This window comes from Mesocricetus auratus, unplaced genomic scaffold, assembly GCF_017639785.1.
Source record: "Mesocricetus auratus isolate SY011 unplaced genomic scaffold, BCM_Maur_2.0 Super-Scaffold_100027, whole genome shotgun sequence".
NCBI classification, from domain to species: Eukaryota; Metazoa; Chordata; class Mammalia; order Rodentia; family Cricetidae; genus Mesocricetus; species Mesocricetus auratus.
This window is the reverse complement of record NW_024429208.1, coordinates 24,804,594-24,818,139: the sequence shown is the minus strand read 5'-3', so window position 1 is coordinate 24,818,139 and position 13,546 is coordinate 24,804,594. Positions and strand designations below refer to the sequence as shown.

General features: G+C 42.4%; 1 protein-coding gene and 1 long non-coding RNA gene across 3 annotated transcripts in view; one reads left to right on the top strand and one right to left on the bottom strand.

Moving 5' to 3' along the window:
• The window catches only part of Mcu (mitochondrial calcium uniporter), a 156,111-nt gene that overhangs the window by 4,499 nt on the left and 138,066 nt on the right, over positions 1-13,546 (bottom strand). For both annotated transcript variants that reach the window (XM_005070851.4, XM_040732002.1), the window contains exons 3-6: positions 11,838-12,008; positions 10,702-10,806; positions 3,752-3,912; positions 1,787-1,990 (exon numbers count right to left, since the gene is read on the bottom strand). In XM_005070851.4, the coding sequence (XP_005070908.1) occupies positions 1,787-1,990; positions 3,752-3,912; positions 10,702-10,806; positions 11,838-12,008 (641 nt within the window). The remainder of the gene's footprint in view (positions 1-1,786; positions 1,991-3,751; positions 3,913-10,701; positions 10,807-11,837; positions 12,009-13,546) is intronic.
• The window catches only part of LOC121134212, a 40,732-nt gene continuing 32,445 nt past the window's right edge, over positions 5,260-13,546 (top strand). The window contains exon 1 of the long non-coding RNA XR_005871250.1: positions 5,260-5,408. This is a non-coding gene — a long non-coding RNA (uncharacterized LOC121134212). The remainder of the gene's footprint in view (positions 5,409-13,546) is intronic.

The window sequence follows — 13,546 nt, the reverse complement described above, 5'->3', positions numbered from 1 at the left end:
GACTGGCAAGAATACATCAAAGACAGTCTCTGAGTTCAAGGCATAACTAGAAAAGTTCTTGTATGTGCCCAAAGGCGTGTCTCTCATTTATTTCATTTGTTCATTTTATGCTACAGGGTAAGGGAGTAACACGTGAATGGCACCCTGCCTAAGCAGGTGTGGTGGAGCACCCTTGTAACCTCAGCACCTAGGAGGCCCAGGTGGGAGGATCCCAAACTTCAGGTCATACTGAGTTACAAAGTGAGAACCGTCCCTCAGTAAACAAACCACCACCTTCCACTAGAATAAATAAATAAACAAACATCCACACAAAGATCATACTAGAGTCTCCTTTGAAGGAAAAGACACTGAATAAATAATTATTAGACAGCACAGGGCAAGAAAAATGAGAGCATAAAAAACTTCAATGATTCAAGAGAAAAGGGAGACACTGAGCTATAAGAAAATGATCAAACATTCATGAAAGGTAAGAGTTTAAGTAACCCTTGAAATATGACAGATAGAAAAGAGCAGGGAGAACCTTCCAGACTGAAGAATGGTGTGAGGAGAGGAATGGAGTAGGGGGAATGACCAGCATGTCAAGGGATTAGAACACAGTGCAAGAGACATTTAAGGATGGACAGCAATCAGTTATGAAAGCCCAGGCTGGGAAGGAGGGAGAGGGAAACTGAGGCACGTTGTCCCCAGAGAGGCAGCTGGGTAGGAAGCCATGGTTGCTAGGCCTGTTCACTCGGGACTACTATGAGTCACAGGAGCACAGCAGGGCCTGGGTGAGCATTCAGAGGACATGGACACTTCTCTTCCCCTTCTCTACCAGGTACGTTTGGGAGGCCGAGAAAGGTTACAGAAAATTCCCATGCTTTTGTTTGCCCACACATGCCTAGGTCCATGATCACTGATCTAATAACAGGAGGAAAATGCCTTGTGCAAAAGCAGCCATGTAAAATTCATGAAGCAACTCTTAGCCTGCTTTAGACACAAAGAGAACTCGGGGAGTCTTGTGTGTCTTCGCTGCTTCAAATGTTTCTTATTCAAGGTAACGCTGGTTAGATCCAGGATAACAGACAAAATGACAAGTGCTTACAGGGGCTTGGTGGTGGAGTGTGTGTCTAGCGTATGAGAGGCCCTGGGTTCAATCAGCAGCACCACATTGAAAAAAGCCATAATCCATCATGCGCCTCAAAATGGCACCATGGGTTTCTATGACACTTGAACCAACACTGTCAATAAAAGCTGGTTCTAGAAACTAGTATTCACTAAGGTGACTGGGTTGATAAAGAAAGGATAGACTGAGGATAAAGTGACCGAGTTCTTACGGTTCACCTTTCTTTTACGAAGTCAAAACATCCTTAAACAACAAAGAAATAGCTTAGAGCTTAGTTTATGAGTTCAATTAACTATAAGGAATTCTTCATTCTAAAAATTCAATAAAAACTTGGGTGGCATATATTTATATGTAAAATATTTACATAAATATATAGAAAATCAAGCCATTATGGCTGGAGATGTAGATCAGTGGCAGTGTGTATGCGGCCCTGGGTTTGAACCTCAACACTGTAAAAAAAAATCGTATTATAAACAAATAAATATCACGCAAAAAGTTGAACATGTCTTATTACAATGTTAACTCTGGAAGCATCTATGCACGTGAATCATAGTGACCAAGGCCATGTCGCATACATCCCTCTCCATCTTTAGCACCTACAACAGTGCCAGCACATAACTGAGAACTGGTCTTGAAAACTCCACTCCTGGTTTGTAAAGGGACAGGGAGAGGAACCCTTACCTGGCGTGTCATCACGAAATATGCATACATGGCCATGGCACTTCCATATGTGATGAAATAGGTGACCGGCTCCATGATGTCCCAGGAATATTCCCACCAGGTAAGCCGGGCCAAAATGCCGAACTGTGTGGCCATGTAGGCAAGGCCACCCCATAGCACCAGAGTTGTCCTCTTCTCAGCTTTCCTGCTAATCTCAATTCGTACCTGGTGGGAACACACGGACAACTTTAAGGCACCTGCTTTGGAAACAGCTTACAACGCTTTTAAATTGCTCTATGTCCACAAATCGAACGACTCCATGCCAGCAAATGTAACCTGCCTCCTAAATAACAGTGGTGGTGTTCACTGAACACAACGTCTACAGGGACCACTAGGATTTCTGTGCGCTTTGTTACGTTTTACCCTAGAAGTTGGTGGAAATATGAGTTTCGACAGCTCTTCATCTGACTGCAAGGCTAACTTTTGAAAGGGGCATAAAAGCTGCCATGTTCTCTTACTGGTGTGTTGGATTCCATCTATTACAGGTTTAACTCCCATTTATCCCAGGGCAGAAAGAGACAATGAGTTGGCACTGACTGTGGATTCTGGGCAAACGTGTTCAGGATGAGATCTGCAGACTGCCATTAGCTTTCTTATCGAGTAGTTCTAAAGGCTGAACAAGACATCATGTGATCATGGCTCAAGGCAGATGACATATAGTAACAACTGTCCACAGGAGAGTGAAGGCACAATATCGAAGGGACTTATTCCTTTCTTCAACCCCAACTATCCAGTTTCTTAAAATGCAAATATAGTCACACGTCACACAACATTGGACAGTGAGGGACTGGATCTATAATGTGTGATGATTCACGTGTTTGTGGTGATGCTGGAGTAAGACCACTGTACTGCTGACACTGGCAAGAGGGGCATGATTCTTGAAGGTGATGGACAGCTATGCTATTGGTGACAGTATTTTCTGAACTATCCTCTCTATTGTTATTTTAGAGGTGGCTACACAAGCCTCATATATGTAGGGTCATCACTTCTCTGACTGTATCAAGAGGTCATGCTGACCATTTAGGTCTATGCAAATACACTCTGGGAGGTTCTCACAACAAAGTCTTTTAGAGACATTTCTCAGAATGTATCCCCATCATTAAGTGAGCAATGACTGTACCTGCAATATCATAAAGATTCAGGTAAACATATTCACTATAATATATTCTAAAATGTGTAAAGGAGAAAAGCCAATCATGGGTCTATGGATCAGATATTCCTTCTGATTGTTCTTTGTGTATAAGTATAAACCTGCACATGAATATGTGTAATGGTATATGAATAATACATTAAAACTTGGGTCATAACAGTCAATGTGATGGCTCAGTGGGTAAGGGTGGTTGTCAGCAAGGCTGATGAGCTGAGTTCAATCCCTGGGACCCACATTGTAGAAGAAGAAAACTGATTCCTGCACACTGTCCTCTGCTCTCCACATGTGCTCACCGTGGCATGTGCATGCCCACACAGTCACACATAAATAAACATAAATAAATAAATAAATGCAATAAAAAAAACCTCTGGAACATATTCACACTGCTTTTAGGATTTCCTTCCCATAGCAATGATATTTTCTATAGTGAATTACGTTTACATAATAGTATTGCATACACTCTCCATTCATAACCTGGCATCTACTACATTCAGAAGCTCTCCTGGGCAGCAGTTACCCTAGTCTTTGTATTAACAGTGGAAAAGGTACAAATGGGCCTCTGGAATCTTGGTCTGTAACCAAGGCTCCAGACAATCCCTTTTAAGTCCTCTTTTGGTTCTCACCGGAACCTTTAGGAGGGTTCAGACCAATAAGCTAATGGACAAATCTGAGTAAGGGGACTCAAGTATATCAAAGTGAGACATGGAAGCCCGTGTGTACCAGGGGGTGAGGGATGCCACACAGCGGGGTGGGGGGATGTCTGAGGGGGTCCTCACCTTCTCCAGGGGGGCCAGCTGCTGCTTGAGGTTCTCTAACCTCTCCACGAGCTCCCGCTCCTTGTTGAGCTGATGCTGCTCGATGCACAGCGTGGTGTAGAGCTGCTGGACCAGGGTCTTTACATCATTCAGGGTTGCTGCGTTTTCATGGCTTAGGAGGTCTGAAAGAAAGAGGTTCATCATTGTGGTCAGGATATACTGTATGAGAGAAGAATTTTAAAAACCCCTTAAAACAAACAAACAAACAAATAAATAAAAACAATTGAACATCTTAGCCAGGGGATGGCTCAGTGGGCAAAGGTGCCTGCCACCAAGCCTGATGACCCGAGTTCAATCCCGGGGAACAACATGGGGGAAGGAAAAGGACTCCTACAAGTTGTCCTCTGATCTTCACATGTGTGCAAGTGGGAACAAGTGCACACACTCAGAGTACGCGCACACCTACATAAATAAATAAATAAGTAAAATGTGATGAAAACTGAGCACCTTAAATGAAGAATTGCTATTCCCAGATCTATGAGACAATGACAAGGCCATGGGGCAGGTCCATCCATTATGGGAGTCCTTCACCATTACACTGAGTAACAGTTTTTAAAATATCAGTCTATAAATCAAGGAAGTAAATCCACATGGGGGTGACTCAAAAACTTTGGAATCAATACCCATTATTTTATTCTTGGAGTTCAAGTATTATGAATATAGCCACGACCAAAGGAAATGGGAAGGGTAACCCCCAGTGGTGGGTGTGACAGGGGAGCTTGTCTAGCATACTAGGCCCTGGGCCTGATTCCCCAGACCTAAAAAAACAGTAATAGTACCAACAGATGGACAAGCACAAAAAACTTGGTTCAAAACCAGTCAGGAGGGTCAGGATCAGCCTCACTGTAAGTCTTTATTAAACGGTTGATTTATAACTTATCTGTGGTCTTGACATTCCCACTTAGACACTTCTGAGAAAAATATATATAGCATTTCAAATTTGCAAATGTAAAAGCAATAAAATAAAATAAAAACAGCATCACTTTAGTAATCTTAACACTACATGTCTCCAGCACACTGGCCAACTTCTATTCTACCCTGTTTATCAAAGACTGAGAACAGCTGTGTGGGTCTCAGTATCATGCTGTAAGGGCACAGAGTTATGAAAATGATCAAAAAGGTGAAAGATTAAATTCTTTGATTCAGTATCTTCAGGCAGCAGGTGTCTCCAAAAATCTAAAATGTGTTGAGGCTCTAGTAAAAAATTCAGCTACATTCCAAGCCCTGATCAGTCTTTTCCCTAATCAAAATTTGGCTCTGTGACCAATGAATAATCTGTTTCCAATATTCTTTAGTATAGTTATCACAAAAAAGTTAATCAATGAAGAAATCTACATAAGCCAGAGAAGTGGACTGGAAAAGAGCTGTTGTGGTAGAATGTCCAACATGGAACCTTCCAGAGCTTCAGTCAATGTGTTTGGAATCAATGGCAACAGAAACAAGAGCACTGAGTTCTAGAAGGCATCCAGACAGCAGGATCCTCTCACAGCAAGGCTGCAAGCTCACATTGGAATACAGCTTATCACACAAGGACACTGTATTCTAGAAGCCATTTCTTCTGTAGACTGTCCAGAACATTGCTGTGCTGTGATGTGATGTGAAGCTCCCGACTTCCAAGGTAAAATGAAACCTCCTAATAGTACCCCCTCCTCCACAAATAAGTTCTCTTCTGAAAAGATACGTCCTGAAGTTGATATGAATCTCCTGTGGTTAACAAAATTCTCTCCTAAACAGTATCCTATGCTGTGATGCTGTGGTGGTTTAGATGAGAAAGGTCCCCACGGCCGTTTGAATGCTTGGTCCCAGTTGCTGGAACTGTTTGGGAAGGATTAGGCGTGGCCTTGTTGGAGGAGGTGTGTCACGAGGGGCAGGCTTTCTGCCTCCTGCTTTTGGAAAATGATGTGAGCTCCCAGCTGCTGTTCCAGTTCCATGCCTGCCGGCTGCCACGCTCTCCACAATGATGGTCATGGACTCATTTCTTCTGGGACCACAAGCCCAAACAAACCCTTCTCTAAGTTGTCTTGGTCATGATGTTTTATCGCATTCATACATGAGGTTGATCTTTGTTTTACAACAAAGGAAATTTCTCTCAGAAAAATCATTAAAAATGGATTAGTTTAAAAAATAATCTTCAGGCTATGGGTTCTACTGTGTAGATTTAATTAATTAAGAGACAGTGCCTCATTATGTAGGTCAGGCTGGCCTTGAATTCATCTCATGATCCTCTGGCCTCTGCCTCCTGATCTGGAATCTCAGGCAAGCACCTACATGCCTGAGAAAGTCGTTTTTTATATCAGCCTTCCTGTGTTCACTGTGGCAGCACATAATTTTTTTCTCTCTCCTAGGCTGATGTTGTAGTAATAGGGTTCTTTCCCTCATTTCACAGGCACAGAAACACTTGTAAACATTTTTAAAAACTTCTTTCAGTACATTTAATGTCTTTTCCTTTAAGATTTACCTTCAGATCCATACTCCCTCTATCAAAACAGTTGTACACATTTTCCTGACATACACACATCTACATCTTCCGTGACATACGCTCAATGCTGCATGTAAACTGTGGCAAAAGATGGAGTCATCTCCACGTTCTGCCAGTAAATCACAAAACAAGCAGTGAGGCGGTGAGAGGACTCATCCAAACAGATACAGCACAAACGCCACGGGAAAGGAGGAGGCATTCCATATGAGCTGGCACGGCCAGGCCATCATAGCCTCCTACTGAGTAGGAGAAGCAATTTTGGCTTTTATGCCTGGTCAGTATTGAGTGTTTCCAGGAATACCTTTCTATGAGAGACTCTGAGTCAAGGCTAAGCTAGAGAGAAATCTAAGTGCGATTTTGGAAGGAGGAAGTGATCATGTCTTGAAGGGTGCTGAGGCTGGGAAGGAGGCAAACACAGGATGTCTGCTGATACCAGCTGTACCTACTCTCTCCTACTGTGTCGGGTTTACCTCTCATCTGCAGCATTTGTTGTTTAACAGAAAATTCAGGCCCAGGACCAGATGCAGACTTCTAAAAATGGCCTGTCCAATATGGGAACCACTAGCCACATGCTTCTGTTTATTTTTAACTAGTTATTTATCCTAAACTGACAAGTAAAAAGTATATACATTTATCATCAATATGTTATTTTGAAATATGTACCCACTGTGAAATGGCTAAACATAGATATTTATTACTTCACATGCTTTTTTTGTAATGAGAACACAAAGTATACTCAGTGATTTCAACAACACAATACATTGTTTTAGTGACAGTCACCCTACTTGAACTTAATCAACTCTAGATTTTTTTTTTTTACGAGACAGGGTTTCTCTGTATTGTTTTGGAAGTTGTCGGTCCAGCCCGGCCTCGAACTCACAGAGATTCGCCTGCCTCTGCCTCCCTCGTGCTGGGATTAAAGGCGTGCGCCACCACCGCCAGGCTCAACTCTGGATTTTAAAAAGTTTTTTGACTAATAATTCTGTAACTTCCCATTGGTTAAATTTAAATTAGTTGAAAAATCCAGTTCTCCAGTTACAGCTGATTTACTTATGGCTACTATATTCAACAGGGTGAAAACATAACATTTTTAATATCAAAGATTTTTCTTTTTTGGTACTGGGATTGAACTCAAAGCCCTGTGCCAGAAAGTTCTATTAACAACACAGAAGAATTTCTCGACCTACAGTACAGCACTTTATCTCGGGCCTCCACTAAGATCTGGATGTGCGTGGTCTTCCAGATCCTCTAATGAGCTACCAGTTACCCCATGGTTCCACAGGTCTAACATTTCTGACTTTTCTCTGATCCATCAAGCTCCCCTTTCGAATTCCCCTTCTCCAGCTCTAGCTATAAATTGTAAAAGGTCTTTCTCGTACATAAGTATTTTTATGTGTGTATATGTATATATGTGCATATTTGTGTGTGTGTACTGGGGTGGCAGAGACAGGCAAAGACATATATGTGTGTGCATGTGTGTGGGGATGCTGGAGGATAAAGTTGGGTGTCATCCTTAGGACATCATTCACTTTTGAGACAAGGTCTTTCACTGGCCTGGAGCTCACCATTAGGGTAGACCAGTTGGCCAGGGAGCCCCATGGATCTGCCTATCTCTGCCTCCCCAGCACTGGGTTAATGTCCCAATGTTAGACTCTTTTTTATATGTGTTCAGAGAACTGTGAGGCAATATCATTAATGGTTAACTATCTCCTCAGGCCCCTACCATAAATCTTTATTTTATAATATTCATATGGCTTTGCTTCTCTGAAACACGATACAAATGACACAAATAGTATGTATGATATGTTGCTATTTACTTAAAACATGTACACATATTGGCTTAAGTGCCAAAAAAGAGTATCTGGGGAATAGGGATTAGGTGATTTTGGGTGCTGAGCCTTATTAATGTATTATCTATTCTACACAATAATAACAGCATACTAATATGCTACCACAATATCTTCTAACAGCAATTAAAAAAACAGATAATGATAAGTTATAGATCTCAGAGAAGTGCCATTCTAGACCTGGCTGAAAGTGAAGTTATCTTTTGACTTATGCACTGGTAAAGGCTTGGTGGACTTGGAGTTTACCATTTATTTGTCAGGGTGCTCTAACAAGGATGAAATGACACTTTGGGGCTGCCAAGGTACAGGTGACAATAATAACCCCAACCCTTGACCCTGAGAAGTCACTGAAGATAAAAATTTTCCTAATGGCTTAGCAATAGTTCTTTGGGTTAAATCATATATGGTATACACACACACACACACACACACACACACACACACACACACACACACACACACAAAATAATAATAATGGCATGTTTACCAACATCTCTGTATACACTACTGGTCCCAGAATAATAATGTCAGAGAGATATGCTAATATAATGAGCCATGGAAATTCTTGTCATCCACAAACATAATTTGAGAAGGTCTTGGCTATCTGGGTCTCTAATGAGGCAGTCATTATCACTGGTTACTTTGCCTTTTCGACCTCATTCCTCAAATCATATCACTAAAAAGTAAGGTCTCTAACTTCCCGTGGATGGCTAAATGGGAACTGGCTTTAGGAGTGCCAATCAAATGATTCTTCTTAGTGGGGAAAAGTCATATCATCTAGTGACATGGGGTACATTTTTTTCCTTTCCAAGAACAAGAGAAAGGTAATTACTTCTCAGGCTTTTTTTGCTCCTTCTATATTCTTGCTTCTGTTTAAGACTTAAACAATGAACAGCCGTGGCCACTAAAGGAGGCTCAGAACTGGCAAGTAGACTTTCCTGTTATAACATGTCTCCTTGTTCCAGCCTGGGATAGAGGTCCTCTTGTTCCCCTGGCTTAGGCACAAGGCTATCAGTGCCTAAGGATCCACAACACCTACAGCCTGCTGTCCCATGTACACATGGCATGTGGCCATACTGGACTTGGTATGAATGAGTCCTTTGTCCATGGAGCCTGGTGTGTGTGAATTCATAGTTTATATAACGTTCTGAGTATTTTTAGTTCTTACAAGCCACAACACACTGCCACACACATAATTCTTTAAAAATATATAGGAAGCCAAACATGGTAGTGCATACCTACACTCCAAATGGAGGGAGGGGGGACAGTAGGATTGATAACTTGAGGCCAGTCTGGGCTCTATAGTGATACTGACTTAAAAGACCAAAAACAAAACAAAAAGTCTTTAGGAACACTGCTGAGTTTACCAGACTTCCCATTTGGGTACAGTTCTCTTCATACATTCCAGACTCTTGACTCCTGGAAATTCATCTACTTCTAGGGAAGCTAGGCAGGGATCTCACAGTTTCGAGACCAAAAAAAAAAAACCAAACCAAAACAAAACAAAAAAAAAAAACAAATCACCTGTGAAGCAAATATAATCCCTCCTCTGATGAGTTTCTACTTTAGCTTTCCTCACCCAGCTTGATAGCAGCCTTGTTTAAAACACTGAGAAATCCTTGGATTAATCATAGTTTTCAGTGAAACCTCTCAGTTTGTACAATTGTATACAGAAAGTCACATCTACTCTGCTGAGTGTTACACTTCATTCATTTATTCATTCGCTCCTTTTCTGCTGTTCTGAGAGTCTGGCCTCTGAACAATTAAAATGCTCTTTGTTTGGGTTATTTAAGTCCTTCATCATAGAGTGGTCTTGAGTCACAGTGCCTGCCTTCTTAAAGAACATTTACAGAGAAAAAGAATGCATTTAAACCCAGCACAAGGGATGTAGAAGCAGGCAGGTCTCCAAGTTTGAGGCTAGCTTGGTCTACAGAGTGAGCCAAGGCTACAGAGTGAAAGCCTGTCTCAAAAGAAAAAAAAAGGCATAATCTTTGGTAAGTCAGGTATATTGAATACAGTTTATATTTACAGCTCCATTGGATTTATTAACCACATTGGAAGCCAAGGAATGCCTGCACAACTGACTTCAGACTGCTTAGCTTAAACCATTAAAGAAACAAAATGACTAATCCTTGCTAGTGTTTAACAGATCAGAGAAACCCTTTGTTTAAACACAAAAAAGATTTGCTTCATCTTAGTTTAACATATGAGAATCTGTCCCTGCCATGATGGATGTACTCCTCTGGAACTGAAAGCCAAAAGAAGTTATCTGCATGGAAAACGAAAGGTTGGTGAGTTGGTTCAGTGGGCGGAAGTGCCTGCTGCCAAGCCTGAGGACCTGAGTTCATGCTGAGGGACTTTCATTCAAAGAGAGAAAAAAGTGGTAAGGACACTAAGGTCAGTGAGATGGAATGACAAAGCACTCCTGTGTCAAGGGGGAGCCTGGCTTAGCACACGGCCAGGCTTGCTGTACCAAAACTGTGAAGACCACATGTTGCCAGTTTCTCAGGGTTACTCATGGAAAAAGCTAAGTTCTTTACAAAGACCTTCCCACATTTACAAAACCTTGCTAAGGCTGCTTTTACCTCTCTTTGGTGGCCGTACATGGTATGTTAAGTCGTTAATGACGAGCTTAAAGTCATCGAGGAGGAGAAGGTCTATTCCCGTGGAGGCAGCCACTCGAACGCCATCTGTGAAGATGTTAAATGAAACTAGTCGGTCACTGACCCATAATTATTTAAGAATAGTCAGAAAAAAAAACAAAACAGCAGCAACAACCCCCAATCCAGCAAATCTCAAATAGCTTTAGAGTGGTCTCTCCCACCTCTCTGCTAACCTTTGCCTCATACCCCCCCCCGGGCTATGCTAAACATAGAGCAGCTTGTATAATGCTTTGTGTGTAGGCCAGCCCTGATGATTTAACAATTGCCTTTCCAGCAGCTGTGGGAACAAGTGAACTAGCTGCTGGCCACAGACCCACAGGGCTCAGCTGGAATGTGGAGTCACCTGTGGAGCAGACTGGTGTGAATCTCATGGGGGGGGGGGGGAGTAGATTCAGAGCTCTTGATCACATGGTACTTGGCAGCCCAGCCACCCATAAGCTGCTAATTAATTCAGTAGGGAAGGATGTGATGGGGAGCCAGGGTACCAAATGGGTCTTGCCAAGTATGCTACTAGATGAGTTTGCAGTGTTTAAAGCACAGAAGTTAATACTCGAAGGACAGAAGTTGGTGGCTGTCATAGCTGGTGATGCCAATTTTTCTGTAGGTTTGAAAGACTTTTCTAAGTCAAAGTGAAAACAATCCTTTTGGCACTTAAATAAACAGATGTTACATCAAATGAGAGTTTTTAGTGTCTTATTGTATATGCTCAAATCATAGACGCTATTTTGGTAAACATTTGAGGACTCAACTACCGGAAAAACATATTCTGTACCTAGGGTAATGGCAAGAGGCCTCAGTAACATGTAATGTGATTGCCTGCTTGTCCTTGTGATGGCATTCGATGTGAGCTGCTTTTGAATGAGACTCCCTGCGGGCACACATCTGCTGACACCGAACAGTCCTGAGGGCCACTGGGACAGAAAGGGCTCTGTCTTTTACACTTGTAAAGCAAGAACTCCCATGTTTTCTAAAAAGAACAGTGCAATATTCTTTTGTACTGAGCTGTTTGGGGTGGGGCACTCGGAGGAGGTGAGAATTAAACATGGAGGCGACTGTACCTGGTGAATAGATTGCAACTCTGTCGATTCCCCGGTCCTCCTCTTGCAGTTGCCGTAAAAACACACCCACAGAGTCAGAGATAGGTTTGAGTGTGAATTGGCAGCGTTCACGCCGAGATGGCAGCCTCACAGATATCACGGGTAAGCCATTTTGATAGACCACCGTCACATCTGAGCAAAAGGACCCACAAACACATGACAATTAGGTTTTACTGTAAATCAAAATCTCATTGTTATTCCTGCCTATGGTAGGGCCACCATTAGCACAACTTAAAATGTTTCTCTTTTCTTTTTTTGGTTTTTCGAGACAGGTTTTCTTTGTGGCTTTGGAGGCTGTCCTGGAACTAGCTCTTGTAGACCAGACTGGTCTTGAACTCACAGAGATCCACCTGCCTCTGCCTCCCAAGTGCTGGGATTAAAGGCGTACACCACCACCGCCCGGCCAACTTAAAATGTTTTAAAAGAAGATTTAAGAATACAAATTTGTAGGGTTAGTCTAGGGGTAGGCTCATGAGAGATCAAACAGAACAAGAGACTGTTTTTTCAGATGTAAAAAATACACAAGGAGCTGTCTCCCGAGTGGGCCAAGGAGAGGCTTTTGTGGAATGCAACACAGGGAGCTCTTGGTATGGCTGAGTCAAGGTTTTATTAAGTAGCCAAAAGCGGGGATGGACTGACACAGCCTACTGTAGGAGGTGTGTCAATTGTGGGACCCAGAGTTTTCGAAAACTCTTCCCAGAGTCTTCGAAAACTCTTCCCAGAGTCTACCAATAACTGAGGCTCTTCCACAGTATGATGGACCGACGCTGAAGGTGTAATATATCTAAACAATCAGTTACACAACACGATGTGTAATGTGTTAAAACAGAAATCAGCCCCTTCTGGGTGTGAGTGCACAGCCCCGAGTTCAGTCAGAAAGCTCAAGAGAATTTCACAAGACAGCCCAAGAAGAGGAGGGGGCTTACTACACAGCATGGACAGCTTTCTTCACATTTCACAAGAAGAGGAGGGGCTTACTACACAGCATGGACAGCTTTCTTCACATTTCACAAGAAGAGGAGGGGCTTACTACATAGCATGGACAGCTTTCTTCACATTTCACAAGAAGAGGAGGGGCTTACTACACAGCATGGACAGCGTTCCTTACTTTCTTTTCTCTTTCTTTGGCAGTTCCCACACACAGAGCCTTAGTATAAATAAATCCCAGAAAACCCTAAGAATAATTTTCAGATATATTTTTAAAGCAAAGTTTTCAGCTCAAACCCCACATTAGCAGCTACACACTGAAAGATGATGCCAGGGTGAGGGGGAAAATAGACTTTGGAGTAAAATTTGGGATTGGATCTTGGCTCAGCCAGCATCTTTGAGAACTGTGTAATTTCTATGGGCTTCACTTTTTTTTCCCCACACAGAGAGTGGGTTCCTAACTCTGAGAGATGTTATGGGGAAGGAATGAAACAATAAGCTCCCTCTGGGAACCAACAGGTATCTCCTGTTACTCTCACAAGCTTCACACCCCTCAAACTTCCATCAGAACCTGTTCCAGAGATTCCGAGAGCATTAAACTTTCCAGAACTGTCACTCACACCCAAGTCCCTTGTCTGTCTTGCAGCAACACCCCAACAATTCTTATTTCCAATGGACATCTGATGAGTTCTGATATGTCTCAAGATCGTCATCGTCATTCCGCCAGACTCCTTCACCCCACC